The 16,620-nt window shown below is 45.8% G+C and overlaps 1 protein-coding gene across 4 annotated transcripts in view; it reads right to left on the minus strand.

Annotated features, from left to right (window-relative positions):
* akap13b (A-kinase anchoring protein 13b) overlaps positions 1-16,620 on the minus strand; it is a 58,297-nt gene that overhangs the window by 23,020 nt on the left and 18,657 nt on the right. For all 4 annotated transcript variants that reach the window (XM_026174787.2, XM_026174789.2, XM_026174788.2 and 1 more), the window contains exons 6-10: positions 14,570-14,762; positions 12,542-12,761; positions 10,892-11,426; positions 7,324-10,035; positions 6,013-6,062 (exon numbers count right to left, since the gene is read on the minus strand). In XM_026174787.2, the coding sequence (XP_026030572.2) occupies positions 6,013-6,062; positions 7,324-10,035; positions 10,892-11,426; positions 12,542-12,761; positions 14,570-14,762 (3,710 nt within the window). The remainder of the gene's footprint in view (positions 1-6,012; positions 6,063-7,323; positions 10,036-10,891; positions 11,427-12,541; positions 12,762-14,569; positions 14,763-16,620) is intronic.

The raw sequence follows: 16,620 nt of genomic DNA on the forward strand, positions 1-16,620 counted from the left end.
TTAAACAAGCAGCCGTTTTTTGCATTAAAGTTATATAAAAATTTAACAGTGCAAATGCAAATTCCTTGCTGACAGTTTAACCAAAAGGCATTTCCAGCGGAAACTGGCTGACATATCCTCAGCATAACCATGTATAATATCCACAAAACTTAAAAAGAGGTTATACACACACAATACGGTAATATTATGTTGAAGCACAGTACGTATCACTCCGCCAGGCTCCTGCCAACGATAGCCGTAATGCTCCGACAATCCATCAAGCGGTGCGGCTTCGTAGCTTAGCAAAGTCGTACTGAAACATTTGACAGATTTTCGAGCGTCGTGTACGACATGAAATCGTTTCGAGGTCAGTAAACACAACCAGAATTCATACATAAGGCGCACGGGATTATAAGGGGCACTGTCGATTTTCAGAAAAATCAAAGGATTGATTTTAAGTGTGTCGTATTTTCCAAAAAACACGGTAATAACGATGGCCAGCTAGCATGCTCTACCAAAAATAGTGCTTTGTTGTGTATCTGACGGACGAAAGCTAAACCAGTTCCACACCACTGAAGTTGCAGCATTTTTACAAACCAATTCTGGTTCATTTAACGATCCCCTTTCGCCCTTCTCATTCTCCGTCGCCGCCGTGCTTTTTCCGGCATGTGCGTATAAAAAACAAAAGCACTGCGCATGCGGGTTTTACCCATATTCTATCGCGATATTTCATTTTCTTATCGTTGCCCGACATTATACCAGTATTACCGTGAACGGTATGATATGCCCCAGCCCTTGGGGCGGCTATCAAGAAGCCATTTTTAATGAAGGGAAACAGGAGGAAAAGGCTGAGGTACCCTACATGACACAAGAACTGAACTGAAAATCTGTGGCAAGAGGTCTGATCAACCCAAATTAGATTTTTTTTAGTGTGAGTTAGGATGAGAGAAAGTGATTCTGTGGACAGGTGTCCTTCATACTAGAGCAGGGCGATATGGCCAAAAATATTTATCACGATATATATTTGAAAATTTGCGATAACGATATAACTGACGATATAATTGATGCGAGACAAAATACAACTCCACAACATTACTAGCGCAAAAAGACAACCTATCATTTATTTTCACTTAAACAAGAAGCTGGTTTTTATGTACATTAAAGCTTTATAAAAATGTAACAGTGCAAATGCAAATTCCTTGCTGAAAGTTTAACCAAAAGGCATTTCCAGTAGAAATGGGCTGACATATCCTGAGCATAACCATGTATAATATCCACTGAAGTTAAAAAGAGGTGCTTTGCAACATTAAACTGCAGTGTGCAGTACTTATTTTTTGGACCATAAGGTGCACGGGATTATAAGGCACATTAATCGAAACAAAGCAGTCAGATAAATCAAACTTTATTAAACTCATTCTTCTTGCTTCCTCCACTTCTGTACCATTGATTCATTAATGTTGAATTCTCTGGCAGCTGCTCTATTCCCATGTTGTTGCAGTATATTAATGACTAATCTCGTATTGTGGATGGATTATCTCAGTTGCTCTCCTGACTGAAGTTTGGTCCGTTTACAGCATCCTGCCATGCGATTGCATTTGTCTCTAACTATCAGGAACCTTAACGTTAACTTTTATAAGTGGAAAAGTGTTAGTGTTTGTCCTCCAGCTTCACTGTTTATGTTATGCTAACGTAGCTGTGTCGCTAGCGATCACGTAGCACATCATTATATACCAGCTAGCCCAACTTCAGTAACCCTACAAACGTCACTGCTGTTTAGTTTCCTGTCTTCATTTATGTTGGAAGTGAAAGCAGAGCTGTACGTTTGAATTTTTTCAGAAATCTCTCAGTCAGAACATGCAATATCATGCTTAGGTAACTAGCGAAACTAGCGAGCTAACTTCCGCTAGCTTCCTGCTAACTTCTAACTCCGTTAAATGTAATAAATTTTGTTTTCATGGATGCCTGGAAGTTAAACTTCATAGTTACACCTGGTAAAGCAGCAATGCTGATCGTTTTATTAAAGATGAAAGAATTTAGGGAGTTTTAAACTCTCAGTGATGCTGCAGTGTTGTTTCACCTGAAACATACGGAGTTTAGGAACCAGATTACTCCCAGATTTAAGAGCATCTTAGTCTGACAAATACGACAATAACGACGGCCGCTTGCATGTTCTGCAAAAAAAATGTGCTTTGTCGTGTATCTGACGGACAAACACTAAACCAGTTCCACATCACTGAAGTTGCACCATTTTTACAAACCAATTCTGGTTCATCTGTTTCACTCAACAATCGGCCATGTGCGTATGAAAACAAAGGCACTGCGCATACGCGGATTACTCATATTCTATCGCGATATTTCATTTTCCTATCGTTGCCTAACATTATCCCGGTATTACCGTGAACGGTATAATATGGCCCAGCCCTACTTCATACACACTGAGAGTTTAGATCAGCAGTATCTGCAACTCACTGATTGTCATGTGTGTGCCACATCTGTGGGAGCCACAATTCTTGCTTGCTGTAGGGGATCAAATACTTCAATATTTCATTCAGTGACATGCAAATCAGATTATAACTTTTATGTAATGTTTTTTCTGGATTGTTTGTTCATATTCTGTTCTCTCCATTAAAATGAATCTGCCATAAAAGGGAAGTAAAAAAAAAAAGGGGAGTGAGCAAACTTACAAATTCAGCAGGAGATTACAGAATTATTTCCCTGAGTGTATCTACAGAGGAGGGCAGGACAGAGGGTCCAACACTGAGTGTCTGCAGTAAAACATGGTGGAGGCTCTGTCATGGTTTGGGCTGCTTTTCAGCCAGTGGTGTTCGACATCTTGTCAAAATCGATGGAATTATGAATGCAGAAAAGTACCAACAGATTTTGATCCACCGTGTAAAAACATTTGTAAAGAATCTGACTGGCAGCAGCTTCATTTTATGTAAATACAACAATGAACCCAAACACACTGCAAATATAGTAAAAGCATTCCTGGAAAGAAAAACACAAAGTGGAACACCATCAGTTATGGACTGGCCTCCCCCGGACCCCGGAACATGCATATATTTACATGGACGTTTGTTCATGTTTATAAATCACCGCACAGATTTCCTAACAAAATATAAAGAAATGAGGCGTGGCTCAAGACTTCTGCACAGCACTGTATCTAAAGTACATATATGAAGGCCATGAGTGACTGCAGGACTCTCAGCCATCAAATCACCAGCTTTTTTCCCTACCTTAATCAACAGCACATCCACAGTGGGCTCTCCTTTGGCACAGAAGCTGTACCTTCGCCTGTGCCTCTCATACATGCTGCCAGTTTCACCCTCAGCTTCTAACAATCCAGGTCTCACACACATGCTGACAGCGAAACATACTGCAGGCAAAAGCTCAGCTATCGCCCCGCTCTCCACTGTCTGTCCCGACTGCAAATCTGTCACAGCAGCAATGATGGAAACAGCCGAGGGAGGAGTACGAAGGAAAAAGGTCCAACTGGAACTTTGTGCAGTTACAGGCAGCTGATTTACTTGAGGTGAAACGAGAAAACTTCACAAAAGAAGAAAACAGTTAGTATATCCAATTAGCGACATGAGAAGAGGGAATCCAAACCAAATCCACTTAAACAAACAGTGAAAGAACAGCTAACGCAGATCAGTGTGCTCCTACTCAGAGTAATCCTCTACAGCCTGCGAGCTCTGACGAGGAGACTTCCTGCACACATCTGTTTATAACACCAGCCCCCTCTCCATCCCTCCTATCCACCCGCTTCCTTTTTCCCTCACTGCCTTCTTCCCTCTCTCTCTGTCCACTCCCTCCATCAAAGGAGCCAAATAAGAGCAGCAGAAGTGGATAAATAGTGACTATGCCCTGTGCTGACTGACTGTGCTGAGTGATAATGTCATATGTGCTGCTGCACCCACATGCACAATCACTGCCACATCAGGGTGACGTAAACATGGAAAACAGACACCTGCAGTCAATGCCACTGTAAACGGATGAGAGGAGGAGTACACCAGGGACAGGCCCCCAATATGTTGCAAGGCTAACACAAAGAGACACACAACCGTTCACACGTACTGGACATTTTCAATCACAGTTAACCCACATGCAGACCCGTGACACACACCCACATATGTACACACAGAGCACACAAACAGGCTTGACATTAGAGTGCTCGGTCAACACTGCACCAGCACACAGTTCCCGTGCTGAAGTTACAAAAATAAAGAAATCAAATTTATTTCTGGCATGCCTCATATTTTCAGTATTTGCTTTTTCACACTACAGTTCCCACAATGCTTTGGGTACACCTTGGGAAAAAAAATGTGCAGTATAATGAATAAGTTGGTTGAAAAACAACACGTGTGTGTGCATGTGTGTGCATATGCATGTGTGTGTGCATGTGTTGCTGATAACATGATGAAAGTCATTTTTAATAAATTAAAGAACTCTCTCAACAACACAGAGCTAACTTGTAGTCAGTAAGTGCAAGAAATCAGCACCACCTGTGACCAATCAGCAGCACACAAACACAGCGGTAACCACGGTAACAGCCGAACACCACCCAGCTCTGACAGAGTGAGAGACGGTCACATCTGGAACTTTTTATACCTACTGAAACCACACGGGGGCAACAAAGAATACCCGAAAATGAGTGAGTTCCTACAGACTGCATCAGAGAGCACACAAAGAGAACACAGGGTTCAATTTTCAATTGAATTCAGTTTTATTTATATAACGCCAAATCACAACAGCAGCCACCTCCAGGTGCTTTATACTGTTAGGTATAGACCCTACAATAATACAGAGAAACCCCAACAATCAGACAACCCACTATGAGCAAGTGCTTTGGTGATAGTGGGAAGGAAAAACTCCCTTTTATCAGAAGAAACCTCCAGGAAAACCAGACTCAGGGAGGGGGCGGCCATAAGCTGCGACAGCTGGGGACGATACGAGGAAGACAGAAAGACTTGTTGCAGGAATTGCTTCAAGATCAACCCGAGACAGTGATGAAGTTCATGTCCTCTGGATGCAGAGAGCACTCCCATCAGCACAGAAAAGCTTCCTCGTGGAATAAAGGTGATAAAGATGGTCACTTCACTACAGGGTTGAGAGGGTCAGGATTTTCCTTTAATTTGTCACCGAGCCGTACGTGTAAGATGTGAGACTGTATCAGCTCTGGCCTAACTGCATTAACAGATCTGTTAACAGAGGTTAGCAAACCTGCTACCTGATCCCAAACAAAAACTAACTCAAATGTGGACACAGTGGAACCCAGGATCCTTTAGAAAGTTGCACAAACATGATTCAATAAGTCATTTCAAAGTCCTATGATCACTTTTATGGAAAATAAATAAAAGTGCCAAACATCTGAATCAAACACATGGAAATCCAGCAGTTTCTCTAAGACTCCAAACTCGACCTGCTCATCTTCTCAACAAGGTAGCAAAGTTTTACATGAAAGCGAATAAAGCAGGGTCTCCTATACCGCTCTGTGTACTGTACCTCCCTCTTCCGTCCCTCCCTGACTCTGACATTACACCCCAGGGCAAGGTCTCAAGGTTCCCATGCCTCCCACTGTAACCTGCAGCTCTATGATACCAAACAGTGCGTCATCAGGAGTCATTAGAGAAGGATTTATATGGTGTCAAAGGAGACCGCGGCCTGGCCCGCTCTGATCTAACCCCAAAACCACAGAGAGCAAAACTAATGTTCATATGCACTGCAGGAAGGAGAGAGGAGGTGGGCTTGTGGGACCTGAGTGTGGCACTGAGCTGGTGTATTTGTCTTAGCTGCTCGGTCTCCGTGCTCCCTTGTCCGCTCTGTCAAATAACAGGGTTTTAAGGGGGTGGAGCCTTAGCTTACTCTCCAGAAAGTCTCAGTACTTCACTCCTGCAAGAGCCTGCAATGATCACACCACATCTAGCCAGCTGCTTCGCAAAACGTTGACAGGTTCAGTGTATGCAGGTGAGACAATAGGACAGACTTGCCTGTGACACTATGAAACAGTCACTCCACTGAACAGCAGCTCACCTGCAGAGTGTGTGCGCTGTCCCAGCCTCTCTGCTCCTGCTCTGCTGCTCCTGCACACGACAGAAAACACCATCAGGTTAGCGTGGACACTCACTGGCTTTGAAAAACGCATCAGCCAGCTACAATATCATCCACAATACACAGAGCACAGCTATATTTAGAGGGTGGTGAATCAGTGATGAGAACAACAACATGAGGTGGTAGGATCAAACAGGCCAGTCATTGCACACACATTAACTCCAAAGCCTCTGAAAACAAGTAAGTGATGTCATTGTTCCAGGAAGTGCAAACACTTCACTGAAAAGTGATCAAGGTGTGTGTTTTGTATGTAAGGAACAAAACTGCAGTGGTAGGCACACGTAAAGGCTAGGTTTTTTTCTGTCCTAGCAGGGCAGAATTATGAGCCTGGGCCTCTTTCAGCTAGCTCTGGTGCTAATGCTAGCTGGGCCTCAGCACGGGTATGTTTTTAAAGTGTGAGTGCTTGTATTAACTTAGCGTCGAATAGTATAATACTCGTTTAATGTCCCGCTGTCCTTCGAGGCCTTTGCTCAGTGGATCAGAATCTGGATTGGACACACACACACACACACACACACACACACACACACACACACACACACACACACACACACACACACACACACACACACACAGGAACAGAACTCATACCACAACCATATTTCCACCTACCTCTAGTTTTACATTTAACTGTTATGATGTTATGATGTTGATTACATCATCACGTTTCCTGGATACAATGCAAAATATAAACAGTGCCTCCGAAACCAAGAAAAGATAATGCTTACCAACACCGCCACCATCACAACACACACACACACCTTTTTTGGCCTGCTTCCACTCAGTCTCATTAAGAATGGAGGAATGTCGTAACTGATGCGTTCCAGTCACTCCTTCATCAGACCAGGAGAGAACTATGGAAGACTTTCACCGTCTCAATCAAGTATTCAACACTATGACTGCTCATGTGACAGCTCTTTCCAACACTAACTTATCTTTTCAAAGAGTAACTAGACCATAGACACACTCTTCAAAGGTTAAAAAGAATTTTAAAGAACATTTATGTCAGTCTAATGAATGTGGAATGAGATATTTTTGCTATGATGATTCTGTTGAAGGAAAGGAAGAGGTTTGTGGGGGAGAGGAGGATGAATGATGGTGACAGGAAGGTGACGAGGACAGGAAATAAAAGAGATCAAAGTGACAATAAGAGACATGAACAAAGATGTGTGGGTGTGTGTGTGTGTGTGTGTGTGTGTGTGGGGGGGGGGGGGGGGGTGTAGATGGAGTTACCTGTGTGGGATGCATCCTCCACTGTGAGCTTCTCCACTTCTCCTTTCTCCACCGTATCCAGACCTTCAAATACACCATCCTCAAGGTTCACACAGACACAGTCGTGAGCTTCTCTTTGGTTTGTGCCACCGTCAGCTTCAGGATGGCTTGCAGTAAGACTATTGCCATTTGCTGATGACAGAAGTTCAGCTGATTCCACAGGAGCAGTAGTTTCCTGTGGAGTGGGACTAGCTAGGGAAGCTGGGTTACTGGGGATAACAGGAAGTGCTGAACCACTCTGATGTGGCATTATAACCAGCTGTGGCTGGCTCTCCTTTCCTGGAGTGTGAGAGTGTGAGGCTGACAGGTCTGCACAGCACTCACTATCTTCTGATCTATCCTGCCACTCAGCATCTCTGCACTCCACAGAGTGACCGCCGTCTTGATCGGGGATCTCTCTTGTTTGAAAGTGCTGCTGTCCATCTCCCTCTTCAGGACAGGTCAGTGGATTCTGACAGTGGGACTGGCTCTCTCCGTCTGCCTTAGCTGTCATCACCTCTGGCAAAGGTTTGTTATCTTCTTCTTTAGGTGGTGAGTATGTAAAGACTTTGCTGTGCAGACTTTCTTTTTGAATTTCCTCTTTGGGCTGTTTTGGTAACTGAAGAGCTTCAGCACATGAAGGTAGGTCACTGTTAGCCTGATCGTCTCTGTTAGTTATACAAGATATCTCTGCAGAAGGTGCTTCCTCTGCTGTGTGAGCACACACTTGTCCTATAGATGTGATGTGGTTAGTGAGGTGAGAGTGAGAGTGTGCTGCAGGCTGGTTTTCTGTGTCAGCTCTGGCGATCAGCTGTGGAGCCAGCTGTGAGCACTGAGTCGTGCTGAGGCCGACTGCACCGCTCCCCTTAGCTAATGATGGACTGGTTCCTGCTTCTTTGCCAGCACACACTTGACTCTCTGACATATTGTCTAATAAATGTTGGCTAACTTCTATGCTAACCACTGCTGATGCTATTGATACTGCTACAACAGCTACTGCAGCAGCAACCACATCTTCATCATAGTTCTGCTTCACCGCTCGCCCTCGCTCCATGGAGCACGCCTCTGTGGCACTGTCCTCGTCGCCACTCTGGCTTCTTTCCTCAACTCCTCCCTCTACGCCCACCCACATGTCATGTCTCATTTTCTCCGTGTGCTGCTGACCTCTCAGCATCTCAGGGGCCAAACAATGCTTTAAATATTCCCTTGCAGTGATCTCAGTGCTTCCTTCCTGAATGTGAAGGGGAGCAACATCCGCTCTATCGTCAGCTGGTACAAAAGCAGCTTCTGTGGGACGCACAGATTCAACAAGTCCTGCTGGTGTTCCTGTGGGATCCACACAGTGTCCTGGCTTTTCCTCCCTGAGCTCTGTATCCTCCGACTGTTTAACAAATTCCTTTGGATACTTGGAGTTTGCTAACTCGATCTGGATCCCAGACTCTGTGGCTGTACAAGTAACGGTCAGATCATCGTTTGGTGGCAGAGCCTCAAGATCAGCATTATCCGGTGCTGGCTGGACAGGAATGGCAGGCATCTGTGATTCCAGCTCTCCAGGGTCACGTCCTTGTGTTGCCTCCAGCTGCACACTTGTATTTATCTTTATGTCCACCGTACTGACGTCTGCTTCACCGAATTCTGAGCTCACGGTCTCATCCTCCGATGAGTCCTTTCTTCTTTCTGTGTGTGAAGCTGTAACTGGAGTGGAGTGTGCTGTCAGATGCTCAGTGTGACTGAGCTCTTCAGCCATGAAACCAGAGTCTGAGCTTGTAACATCACCGCCAGCTCCATGAGCGCTGCGGGCCTGGATCTCCGTGTGGCCGGGTAGGTGCATGGCATCGTCATCGGCTTCCTGCTTCCGGGCCGGCTCAGAATCAGGGAGGCAGCAATCGTCTGTCCTCCCAGTCTGCGTCTGTGGCTGGATGCCGGGGTCTGTTGCTTCTTGGCTTTCTGACTGAATCTCTGTGTGACCCTGAGATTCTGTACTAGAGCAGGAGCTAAGTTTGGCTTCTCCACCTCCTCTCTTCCCCCTCTTCTTTCTCCTGCGTTTTTTGCTCGTTGCTAGTTTTTCTCCTCCCTCTTCAGCGCCTGCTGTTTCACAAATCCTTCTGCTGAAACTTGTCTCTCTGTTACTGGCCTCTTCTCTGTCTCCTTCCACTCCTGCCTTCTCCCAGTCTGACCTAACTTCCTCCTCTCGCTGCACTTCCCCTCTTTGTGCGTGTGGCCCATGTGACAGCGCTGGCAGGTTTCCAGCAGCATGTGACTGACTAGGAGCTGCAGACAGAGCCTGCTCTAACAGCTGTGGAGAACTAAGACCTAAAGCTTGAGGTGAGCTCGCATCGCAGTTTCTCTTCTGTGTCACTCCTTGCTCCAGTTGTCCGGGGATTCTCTCACCCGTGGTGCCACTGTCGTACCAGACTGACTGCGAGTTCACTTCTGTTCTCCCGGAATCTTCACTGGAAACTTGTCCGAAGTTTTCTTCCTCATACCAGATGGTTTTTCCGGCTGCTTCTGGTCCCATTATGCTTCCGGTCCAGCCTCCATCCCGCCATAGCACTCTCCTGCCTTTCCTTTCAGCATGTGTGGACTCGGGGCTGGCTCCCGGGTCAGATGAAGGACTTTTCTCCATAGTGCCGACTGGGCTTGGCTCCTCTTGCTCTGTCTGACTGTCCTGGGACTGCTCCTGACCCATGGCCACTGAAAGGAGACGAGCAGATTAGGGACTGCAGAACAAACAGGTCTATCACAGCTTAACTCTTAACTCTTACTCATCAAATGGATTACTCTGATCTGGATCACACACCCAGGCCAGACATTACACACCACAGCTGCATGCCGAACACATGAAACAGTCCCTGACCTGCCAGCTCAGGTCTGTGATGTCAGATGGAGCGGTTAATAGTTTGTTGAACCCCGCCTAAAACAGACACACTGCATCTACAGCAGTGAGAACAGGCCTGACACAGACTACCTGCAACGCTGTGATAAACCGCAACTTCAGACAGAGGCGAGCAGACTGATGATGAGCTGGGATGGATTTCTGACTGACCTGCTGAGCCTCATTTTCCTTCCTTCATGTATCTGAGACTGCAGCAGGTTTTGTCTTTAGTGATGATGACACAATCCCTACACAACAACGCCGCCTTAAAGAACTCATCTTTAATGTGAGCTAACAAACAACCACCGGGCTCCTTCAGCTCTGTGGAGTTCGGATCTTACTGCTCATCGTGTCTCTATCTGAGCAAGCTGTTTGCAGAGGAAACAGGACCAAACACACACACCTCAGAAAAAACCTCATAAACATGAAAAAGCTCAGATAATGTGTTTGTATGCACGTTTTCATCAAACAGCAGTTTGCACAGATGCACAGATGTCTCGTTTGTTACTCTTTGAGTCTTTAAGTAACTGAACAGCCAGAAACTCACAAGCTCATTGTTCCTTTTCTTCTCGTCTCTACACAGCCTGCACTTGTTGTTAAAGAGCGTTTCGTTTTTGCACACACCTCAGACGACGCACAGCACAATAAAGTTGTGTATTCAGTTACAGGACGTACCTGTCCCATCTGCAGCTGATTCCACTGTGATTTCTGCGCTGACACTTTGTGTGTCTCTTCCTGTCTTTGACACCAGCTTACGCATCAGCAGCTCCACTTCCTGTTTCTGGTCTTCCTGTTTATCTACGACACTGGCCGTAGGCAAGGCAACCACCTTCCTGCCAGCACACTTCCTTTCAACACCTGGTCCCAATACTGGCCTTATGGGTGATGGAGTTTCTTGTGTTCCTCCGACATTAGTCACGGTCGCCACTGCTCGTTGTCTTGGTGAGAGAGTTCCACTTCCTGTTGCTGTGCGAGGCCTCCGTGCACTTTCTCGGCTCTGGTTTCCTGAAGACTCTGCTGCAGGTCTTGTGACTTTGGCGGTTCTCTTTTTGTTTTTCTTGTTCCTCCCAGTGCGGGCAGCTGCTGTGCCCTGGTGTTCCCACCCTTTTTCCTCTCTTTGACAAAGACCTCCACTGGTACAGGATGTTTGACTGACAGCAGCCGAGTCGTCCCCTTGTGTTCTCTCCTCCAGCGAGTGGAAGCCTGAACTCTGAAAAAAGGAAAAGAAATACAAATGAATCGTATATGGAAACATTCAGAAATGACCCACGAAGCAGTTTAGCACATCGTTTGTTCAGTATGCGTGAAAGACAACATTAGCAGATGGATGGCTGTTACCCGAACGGGTGATCGAAGCTAATCTCAAAACTAACAAAAGAGTGACGTACAAAAGAGATGATCTGTCACAGCCATCAGTGCCTACAACTGCTGATAGTCATACAGCTCACTCACTCATTAAGGAAACGAAGGCTTCGCATGCCTACCACAGCAACCCACTGTATGTGGAACTGATCCCTACACTGCAAACAAGCTATCTTGGCTATCCACTCACATGTTCAGGCCAGCCATGAACTGTCAGGTGAGCTGCATAAAGTAGGTTTAAAACCTGAAGAAGAAAGGAGACACTTATGGGAATTTTAATTTCATTTGGCCTTCACTCCTCTGGCTCACAGACCTGCAGGAAACAGCAGGTCACAGTCCAGCGTCTCACTCTTCTGGTCTGACTGTGACACCTGCTGGCTGGGACAAAGTGCTCTGTTACTTCAAGCTTTCCTGTAACGTTTTCCACTGGGTGGATGTTATCACTTCATGGAAATCATGACGCATGCCACATATGCCACACCTGTGCAGTATAAACAGTTTAACGCTCCTCTGCTGGTCACCTGTCTAGGACAGCTGGCTCTGTATTAGCAGCAAAGCCCATATTTATGCAAGCTCACGTTGTATCCTGGAAATGATGCATGTGTGAGCACGTTGAGCCCTGGGAGTTTCCCTTTGACCTCATTATCCCATTGTCATATTACAGACACTGCTTAATAGCATCGCTACTCACCAAGTTACCCTATAAAAAGTTCTCTCACACACACACACACACACACACACACACACACACACACACACACACACACACACACACACACACACACACACACACACACACACACACACAGCTATGACAATTAGAATCTAAATACAATAATGAATGAAAGCCTCATGCAGCTACAAAGTAGCAAAGAAACAAGCCAAATTCCATCAGCAGCCAGGAACAGGAAAGAGCTGCAAAAGTCTTTCTGCACACTGTGACTGTTGATGTTATCTACTCACCACGGTGGATTTGTGACCCTCCATCAGCCTCCTCAGCTCCATCACTTCCTCTGGTAAACAGCAGCGCCCCCTGCTGTCTGTCCCTGTGTCCCCCTCCCTCTGGAGGAGGAAGGTTAGGGTGTAGGTACCTACACTGGCATGGTACTGAAACACTTGACCTTTGGGGTAAACCTGCAGTGTCTCCTCAGCTTCCGCTTGAACATCTGGGAGCGTTGCATAGCTGCAATGACAACAACAACAAAAAATGAGTTTTCTTGGTTTCCTCTGTAGCGCACGTGCACAGATCCAGATACCAGGATAACAGGAAACACAGAGAAATACAACCCCAGGGCTCCTACCTGTTCACAGGAATGATTAGAACAGAAAGTAAAGTCACAACGAGGGAGGAGCTGAATCAGGAAACTGTGCAAGAGCTCAAATAAAGACACACTTCACCTCCTGTCTCTGAGACACACAACTCATCCATGCCCTCCCTAAAGAGGAGGAGCCCTAACCATGCAGCCAGATCACATCACAGAGCTCAAAGCTACTGATACACACACACACAGACACACACACTTCGATGTGTTGTGCTCTTCTCAGGGACAAAATGAATGCCTCATGTTTCTGTGAACTCTGCCAGCTCCCTCCCTCTGATTCAAACACACAAACATTTTCCAGGAACTTGGAACGTTGCTGCTGGGACAGGATCTGATCTCTAACTCTCTAACAGGGGCCCAAACATGTTGATGTCATGTATGTGTGTATGTATGTTTTGTGTTTGGGAGAGCGGGGTCTTGCATCTACTGCTCGTCTCTTTCCTAGCACTGACTTTCTGACCCCATCAACAGGAAATCACAATCACCTGCTCTCTGATGCCTGCTGCAGGTGTCTGTCTGTTTTATATGCTGCTATTGTTGTTGTACAGTCATCTGCAATACTGCCACCTACTGGGCTAGTATATGTGTATTTAGTTCTGCTGTTCTGTGCAAAAATGACGCCCTGCTCTCTGATGAATGTGCTGGGGGATAAAAGTTCTGGGTACTGTGTGTGTTTGAACACAGCTATGAACACATTGTCACCACGGCTTACTGCCTCACAGCCACAATGGCACTCGTGCATACACTGTGGTAACTGTGGCCTGGAAAACAGATGTTTCGAAAATGAAAAACAGTAAGGTGGGGCAACGGCACAGTTTTAGGTGGGGTTTGTTTCCTCCGAACAGTCATTTAATGCAACGCTTCAGTTCACCTGCAGACATCCAGCTGCACCGTCTCGTCCTCATCGGTGACAGAGCTGTGAGAGGCCTGGGCACACAGCAGCAAACACACAGCACCCAACTGTGTCCTCAGCTGCTACAGTCTTTGCACCACCCATTCAGTAAAGCTGCTGAGGCTTTGAAAAGGGACCCAACACTTCATCCAAAGCATGAGCTAAAAACACTAACATCATCTCTAGCTAGCATCTGTGGTGCTGCACATATTCACTGGATCCCTTTTAAATATATTAGGAGCTTGTTAGTGGAGCTCAACAGGACAATAGGATTAGTGGCCACACTGAAGACTGAGGGCAGCAGCGATGAACACACTGACCGATCACAACACAGGACAAAACACACACACTGGTGCCTTTCAGCTCCCAATGGTGGCCACCAAAGTTTTCATGCCTTTAAAAATACTAATAAAAATAAGAATAATCTCCATATTTCTCTGGCACTGAATGCAAACCAGATTTACTGAAGACAGTTCTATTTCTATTCAGTTTTATTCACAGCAGCAGTTACCTCAACACACTCTGTATTGTAAAGACCCACAGAGAAACCCCAACAATCAAAAACCACATTTGAGCAAGCATTCGGCAGCAGTGGGAAGGAAAAACTCACTTTTAACAGGAAGAACCCTCAGGGAGGGGCAGCCAACTGGACCCCTGTTGTGTGCCGGAGTGTGTACAGAAGAGTGCAGAATGTTGTCACTGTGTTTCAGTTCAAAAGCTTCTTGATAAACTCGGAGCTTTAACCTCAGTTAGTACCCGTTAATGAGCAGTACTCACTGTGTGAAGAGCTCCAGAAGTGGCTGCTTCCCTCTGCTCTTTGCAAGACATGCTGGAGCTGAACCCTGAGTGTTCGTCCTTCGCAATGCCTCCTTCCCTGCGGGCTGCTGCAGGAGGAATGTTGGTGCCGTCTTCAGACCATGACTGGCTGCGAGCTGCAGCAGGCTGGAGGGCTGCTGGTGCTCACACACAGCTGGAGAAGAAGAAACGAGAGAAAATGTGATGGTTGGATTCAACTGAAAACAGAACAGCTCCTGGTGGACAGAGAAGAATAGAGTAAGGGTGGCTGTAGCTCAGAAGTTAGAGCATGTCATCTGCTAATTGGAAGGTTGGTGGTTTGATTCCTGGCTGCTCCAATCTGCATCCCAAATATCAGCCTGCGTGCCAAAGTTGGGCAACATACTAACAACCTAAAGTTGTTCCATGAACATCTGTGAATGTTAGAAAGCACTCTTATAGAAACATGTGCTTGGGTGAATGAGGCATTTTGTATAAAACGCTTTGAGTGCTCTGATAGAAATGCACCATATAAGAGCCGGCCCATTTACCACTAACTCTGTATCTTTAAGAGACGTGTGTGTGATGAAATGTCTGAAAACAACAAGCAGAAATAGTGAAAAGGAAATGTATGTGGGTCATGTAGCAGTGCTTAGAGCATCAGGGGGGCTGCCAAACAGCAGCAGAAACAGACTTGCCTCATATTTAGTGGACCTAAAAGGCTTCATGAAATGTTTAAAGCTTCAGTGGGCAGAAAAGTACAAACACTAAACCAATGCTGACTTAGACCGTAGTGAAGATTATAACAGCAATTTGGTGCTGACTGGAAGTCACGCAGCAGGACACGGCGCTCCGCTCAACAGTGACGTTCAGTGTAAACAAGGAGAACAACGGTGCTTTTGTCTCCATTCATTCAAACTTTCATTATTAAAGCTACAAAATCATCCAACGAACCATCTGACGTTAGAGAAATCTCACTGTTAATGGCAAAGTTGAAGTATTTCGGTAGGAAAACCTGATTCATGCATCCAAGATAATTCACGCACATTCATCATGTGTAACAAGCTTGGAGCACGCAGGTGGAATTCATTGTGCACGCTCTGCACGACTGTCATGAAGTGAGTTGGGTGATTCTGAAGAGTCCTTAGTGAGCTGTGTGTGACGTTTGAGGACCACTGCTGGTGCTGTAACACAGAAAAACCTGCTAGCTCTGCTTGTGTTTACTGTTATAAACAGAGACTTTTCCTTCTGGCAGAGTGACACGCAGACTGACTGAACACGACTCAAACCTCTGTTTGCATTCTCCTCAGCCTGCTCTTGTGACCTTTTATAGAAACAAGTCTAAAAGTTTAGCTTTATTATCCAAGTGGCCTCCAACTAGGCCTTCACTGCAGTCCCTGAGTCCCTCTGGACAGTGTGTGTGCTGCTGGTATTTGGATTATTTTAATGTAATTATCTATTAAATAATATAGTTTCAAGTGCAGTTCAAGTGCTAACAGACCATATGAAAAGGCTGTGCTTCAGTTTTGGTGGATGTTAGCAGTTATCTGTGATGCATTCATACAGCCCATGAATGCAGCTCATTAAAATCTCCATCCTCTTATCGCAGTATGGAGACTTCTGGCCACAAAATTAAGATGATACCAGCTCAAGTTTTTAAAAAGCTAACTTCACAAACCCATGGCTGCGGCTACTCTATGTCCATATCTTCTTCATAGGTTACCAATGAGCTGTGGGTGCAGATTACAGCCACAGGACTTCTGTGAAGTTGCACAGCACTGGGTGTGAGCCACCAACCACAATGGCACCTGCACACCACCACAGGGAGACATTCTGTCCAGCTGGGAGGAGAGCACAGGCAGACAAAGATTATGCTGCAGGGATTACATACCCCTTATAATCTGGAAGCACATGGGCTCCCCATGGAGAGGAAGTAGCTTGTGGGTGGGACACCTGGTCTTCTTTGGTTAAGTGCTATGTTGGTGCATACTGAGATAAAACCCCTGTGCTAAAAGATGTATGAGGATCACAAGGTTCAGCTTCCTCAGACCGCC

Source organism: Astatotilapia calliptera, chromosome 7 (genome assembly GCF_964374335.1).
Source record: "Astatotilapia calliptera chromosome 7, fAstCal68.1, whole genome shotgun sequence".
Taxonomy (NCBI): domain Eukaryota; kingdom Metazoa; phylum Chordata; class Actinopteri; order Cichliformes; family Cichlidae; genus Astatotilapia; species Astatotilapia calliptera.